This window comes from Aedes albopictus, chromosome 1 (genome assembly GCF_035046485.1).
Source record: "Aedes albopictus strain Foshan chromosome 1, AalbF5, whole genome shotgun sequence".
NCBI classification, from domain to species: Eukaryota; Metazoa; Arthropoda; class Insecta; order Diptera; family Culicidae; genus Aedes; species Aedes albopictus.
The window spans coordinates 249,155,429-249,161,724 of NC_085136.1; the positions used below are offsets into that span (position 1 = coordinate 249,155,429).

Below are 6,296 nucleotides of genomic sequence, written 5' to 3' on the forward strand. Positions count from 1 at the left end.
TCAATTGATTGTTTTATTGATTCTCACCAAGAATACACCTACATTAAAAAACGCAATTGCAATGATCTCCAAATGCATAAACGTTGCAATCCTGTATCAGCACTTATTATTTTGTTCTAGGTACCAGTGACATTTTGTCATAATTCTACTTGCCGATCAAAGCAATCGGACTGCTTCGATGAAAATTTTTCCGTATTATTCTGTAGTATTTTGTAGTATTTTCGATTACTAGCGAAGGTTTAGAGTTGCAGGCCCCTTGTGTCATTGCAATGTTGGTTAAATGAGTGATTGTTCCTTGGGTTGCGTTGCGACCTTTAACTATTAAGTGAACATAATTGACTGCCTGTACTTCGACAGTCATGCGACACCTGTGAGTTGGAGCCTTAAAAACGAACCGCATCAAACCTGTGTTGCAAAAATTCATCTCATACATTTGAACACATCTTTTTAGTCATTTTTCCTTCTATTCTTGTTCAAAACGACTTCATTCAGAGCACCTATCAAATGAGAAGCGAATCCTTGTCAATTGAATACATTGTCACTCGAATGAGTAGCTGGGCACGAAGCACGAAAAACCCTGCAAAATTCCACCAGACTGAAAAAATATCGAATGTCGGGTCAAAGTCGGATAAATTTTTATCAAATGTTGGACCACTGTTGGACCAACGTCGAACAAGTATTGGGTCCTTGTTGAACCTCAATTGAATGATATGTGCATTGACTGAGACTGGAGCAACTGAATAATCATAGGCTATTCGATTGATATTCCGACAGAAAATGGAAAAATGAGTGGTTACCATCCTCAATTTCAGCTTTATTAAATGTCGGTTGATACTGACACTTCGCAGCACTGGTTCAAACTGCTCGAATATAAATTGTCACTCGAGCATGACAGATGGCCGCGAGAGTGGAGAGGAACTTTCTCATGCATCAAGTCACTGTATAAGTGCCGCTCATTGATTGTGTTAAAAGTTATACTGCCGTTCTACGCATAATTGTCCTATGTTATGTGAGATTCCCATATAACATGGGACAATCGGGCGTAGAACGGCAGTATAAATCGTGGTTTTCATTTAGGCGGATTTTCGAATTAACGCGGTTTTTTTTACGTGGTATGTATCCCCCGCGTAAAAACAACCTGACTGTAATTGTCTATCAACGGTCTATATTTGGAAAAGATCGGGCTATTCTGCATGAAGTTAGAAAGATTCTAGTTAAAGGCATAATTATACGAAAGGCAACATTGAGCTGTTATATCTCTGGATTCCATGAACCGAATGCAATGAAATTTTGAGCATTGATGACTTTAATAATAAGCTTTTAAAAACGTTTGACTTAACTTAAAATTTTTCGATCTACTTAAGAAATCGATCAACTTCATTATATAATTTTGTGGTAAACTGGTCTTTTATCAACATGTATCCCAAAACTTTTTTTTTTCAATTTATTGGTAGATATTTTGTTACTCCATTTCAAAACATATTTACATTGGAAAAAAGAACCAGACACCGGCTTCATCCAGAGGCTTGCACAGACTGAATGAAACTTAACACTAGACAAGGGACATACAGAGCATGCACCAGGAATACGGAGAAGAAACTATTCTCACGAAAAGTTTCATCGCCAGGAGCGGCAATCGAACCCTCACCCCATAGCATGGTGCGATTAGATGCTTGGTGACCCTAACCGCACGGCTACGAGGCTCCACAATAAGTGCATTAGTTCTCTTCTGTTCCGCATAAAGAGTGCGACTGAACGGACTGAACCGACCGAACCGACAGAACCCATCAAAATGCATACACTCAGGCAAATAAACCTAAGATTATCATAAGGTCTAACTTATGAAAGGGCCTTTAAACAATTCATAACGGCTAGAACGATTTGCATAAGGTCGGTCTATGACGCAGAATCGACTCACAGTGTGGCTTTTATACACATTTAGCAACACGGATATTCTCAAGCGTCAATAGTCGCGTGGGTTGGGCACGAGCTCAGTGATCATCACGAGCTCGACGTTCATGGATCGATTCCAGTCTGCATCATTTTGTGATTTTTTCTGCTCTTTTCATAAGTTTATCTTATAAGATATGTAATTAGTCATAATAAGCATGTTCAATTTTCATAAGGTATTCTTATGGCATCCATACTTTACAGTTATGGCTAAATTTCATAAGGTATTTTGATGAATTTCGGTAGTTTACTTCGCTGAGTGTAGTGATAAAAACGTTTGCCGTCCTCTTAGGGAGAAACTTCAGAGAATACAAACATGGCTGCCACAATGGCCGACTTGGTCCCCTACTTACGTTTTTAAGAGCACCAATCTTGAAAATTTGTAAACAAATGCTCTCAATTTGTAAAAGCTGCCTCTTTTTGGAAGTGAGCAAAGCCAGGAAAAACAAGTGCACGGAACCGCCAAACTACCCAAAATTGAGTTCTTCTGACGCAATCCCGCCCAATAGTCTATTTTATGAGGCTAGTCAAACGACAGAAGTAAGCGCTCTGATGTTTACGTTTTCAATCATCATCCGGTTGATGATGGTTAATGACTGCGCGCAAGTCAAGCGTAGTTTTTGAAACTGGCTAAAATCATAATTAGAAATTTTTATTTAATTTTTTTTTCGCAAGTTAACGAGTGAATCGCAACGAAAAAAATACCGGATTAATTATTGAGTTTTGTATTGCTTTTACGACAGCTTTTGAGCCTATTTTGGCTCAAATTTCTCATATCTCCAATTTATCGAATAAGTACCTTTTCAAAAATTACACGATATTCCAGCAAAACAAACGTGCGTGTTATTCTGTCATTTGACGCCGCTGCTGCGATCAGCTGTTCTGAAACGTCTCGTAAAATGGCTTATAAGCTAAATTTGAGTAAATCGATTAAACTCACACTAGGTAAATTGCCTTCACCTCCAGCAAAAGAATATACTTAAGAGTAGGTAAATTCAACCCAAGACCCCCCCTCATTCAACCCAAATTTGAGTATACCTACATTTACCCAAAATTGGCTTATTGGGCTCAAGGACCCCCATTGGGTAGACGCATCTCTGTTTGTTTTTGACAACATCGGTGGGGGAAAGAGGGAAAACAACCTAATTTTGGGTAACTAGTTTATTCGATATACTCAGCTTTGAGTAAAATCGACCCAAAAATTAGGTAGTTTGATTTCTCCGTGTGCGGCTTGGCCAGCCACTTGTCATCCGAATACTACCCCACAGTAAAAAAGCGAGCCAACATCTCTGACCCCCATTGTGCGTTGAACCCCATTTTGACAGCAAAAGTTTGTAAACAGTACACTTTTCTGGACCAACACTTGAAAAGCGCGTAATATTTTCCACACCAAAAAAGAAAATTTTCGAAAATACTAGGAGAATTATGAAAAAATCTAATTCTCTTAGCTGAAATATGTTACAATAAATAAAAACGTGTTCAAATTAGGCCGCAATTGGGGATGCAAAGAACTTTTTTGTTAAAGAATATTTTTTTCTTCATTCGTAACTACGCCTAAATCAAATGTTTGACCTGAAACAGATGATGACTTCAAAAACATGGCCGCATCGCAGCCGGTTGGGCTTGGCTCGATACTTTGTTCGTCAGATTTGTGCCTCTAAAGTTTGTATGAAAAATTGCAATGGGAATTCTTGATGTTTCACCTTAGCACTCAATTACAACGAATGTTTACGGAAGTAATCTCAAGACATTCCCCAGTGAGAATGTTTAGGAATTATCAGAAAGGAACATTCACTAGAATGTCGAAAGCATATTGAGCTTATTGTTTATTGAAAGAAAAAACTACAATACTGCCGTTCTACGCCCGATTGTCCCATGTTATATGGGAATCCCACATAACATAGGACAATTCAGTAACAAATTTTGAAAACGATGTATAATCAATGGTGTAGCATTGATTATACGTCGTTTTCAAAATTTGTTACTGAATTATGCGTAGAACGGCAGAATAGTTCTCAAAATAAAATACCTAGTAGATAATTTTTTTGGGAAATCAGGAGAACGTAAAAAACACATGATCAATTTTTGATACTTTAAACAGTGAAATCTTGATAGCATTCATCCTGTTTGCTATTAGCTTTAGGCCTTTTCGGCACCCCTCTGAGGCTGGCGCCCTTGACGGGGGCCAACCTGGCCAACCGCACGCTACGGCTCTGCCGTTTCTTCCTTCATTCAACTCAAAAAGGTTTGTCAATCATGTTTCATGAGTGGATAACCTGATTCCCTTAAATTTTTTACTTATCTTCCAACCCATTAGTCTGCACAGTGGGCCTGGCCATTTTAATATTTGTATCACGTCTCTGGCATGCTGCAAATATTAATGCTGACAAGAAAATATCAAAAGAAATTTCGATATTTCCAGGATGTTTTTCAATACTAGCTGTGCAAGCACTAAAATATGTAGAATAGAATAGAATAGAATTGGTTGAGTTGGCACGAGAAAGGCACCATCACCGCTAGGTGGATTAATTAGGGTTTTTATTTTGTTCTTGCCCACTTGTAATAAGCTAAAAATAAGAAGACAAGGGGCACTGGTTTTGTTTACGAAAAGATTTGTGCATTTAAAATCGCTAGTAGGTGCCAAAGTCGGTCATTTTGGGATTCTAACAAGTCTGAAATTGAAGCGTTTAACGGCGTTTTAGTTAGTTTCAAATGGGTTTTTAGGGTATTTTCGGGAATTTCAGAGGGGTTATAGAAGGACTCGTTAACTTTCTTGTTGGCTTCAGTGGGGTTTTAGAGGGCTTCAAAGGCTTTCAGGTGAACTTCGGATGGGCTCTAAAGAGTATTCAACACTAGATTCAACATATTGCAAACAGGCATTCGGATGTTTCTTAATGAACATGCAATCAAACAATCATCTAAAAATCATCTTCTTTATTATAAAATAACAAAACAATACTCCATCGCAAGCCATCTGTAGGCTGATAGCACGAACTTACTGCCTAAAGCTCGTGCTTTGCCCCGACATTTCGCCCACTTCGCTAATAAAAACGAGCGAATTTGGCCCGCTTTTCCAAAGCTTCACACCTTCAGCTTTGGGTACGCTTTCAAACTTTTTGAACCCACACAGCTTCGGGTTCCGCTCGACATGAGCATAATCCAGCTTTATTTGCAAATCATTCCCTGCAAAGTACAGTTCTCCTTTAGAACTAACCACCACTGTATGACCATATCCGCAATGAACATTTTCGATGGAGATTTCTTCGAGGTCTCCGTCATCTTTTCCCGCAAAATCAATCACCTGTGGTAGGGCAAAAACAGCCCCTTTCGACTGTGTCTCGTCCACCAATCCCAACTGCCCTTTGCTGTTCCAACCCCAGCAGTACAAATCTCCGAAAGAAGAAACGGCTGCCGAATGCCATCCACCGGCTGCGATATCGACGATTTTCACTCCGGCCAGGGCCTCAACCAACTGTGGCTGTTCCTGGTGAGGGGTGATTTCTCCGTTGCCCAACTGGCCGCGTCTAAAAATTTTAAGGAAAGGTTAACACACAAAAACTGATAAATATACTGAGGTTGTTGATATGTTTAAGAAGCGCTAAATAATTAAGAAGGGTTCAACAACTTACAATCCGCATCCCCAGCTGTATACATCGCCATTTCCGGTCAACAGCAGACAGTGCTCCAACCCTACAGCTATCTTCCGGATACGAACGTGCTTCGGGAATGTAAACGTCTTGCTTGGGATGTTGAACACAAACTTTCCTGGACTTGTGACGGCCACTGATACCTTCTCGCCACATGCTATGTGAGTGATCGTCTCGGTGCTTTCAGTTTCTGGCGAATTTTCAACCGTCAGGAAATCAAGCTTGTTCGTTTGTTGCGAATATATGTCATACTTCAGAAGGTGACCATTTTCCAACAGGATCAAGCAGTACCAATTGTTCGCAGAAAGCTGGACAATCCGACTGCCAGCGTCTACCGTATGCGATGTTTCGTTGATACAAGAGAACGCTAGAAGCGAACTTCCGGTTGCAACCAGAGCGTGAGTGGCGGTGAGTTCGATTAGAAACTCACCCTTGCTATCGCTGAAAAATTGGCTGAAATCCAACTCTGAATTGATGTTAATGAATAAATTCGAAAAATGTTTGATGAAAAATTCCAGCCTTACCTTTCAAGTCTCCATTTCCATCGACATCGAAAGGGTTGAAACCGTAAATCCAATACTTGGCGGTCATTATATGCTTTTGGGATCTCAACCGCCAATTTAAAACCGAAAATCGCAGGCAAAAGCTCACAGGGAGTTCGTTCTCAATCACACGAGAGGGGCAGAATCCACCTCCCAC

The 6,296-nt window shown here is 39.9% G+C and overlaps 1 protein-coding gene across 1 annotated transcript; it reads right to left on the reverse strand.

The window, feature by feature from the left end:
- Nucleotides 1-4,881: 4,881 nt before the first annotated feature.
- Nucleotides 4,882-6,255, reverse strand: LOC134285562 (E3 ubiquitin-protein ligase HERC2-like). The gene is made up of 3 exons (XM_062846584.1): nucleotides 6,122-6,255; nucleotides 5,580-6,063; nucleotides 4,882-5,474 (listed from the first exon to the last, which is right to left on the reverse strand). The coding sequence occupies exons 1-3, from the start codon at nucleotides 6,186-6,188 to the stop codon at nucleotides 4,946-4,948; spliced, it is 1,080 nt and encodes a 359-aa protein (XP_062702568.1). The 5' UTR covers nucleotides 6,189-6,255; the 3' UTR covers nucleotides 4,882-4,945.
- Nucleotides 6,256-6,296: the final 41 nt, after the last annotated feature.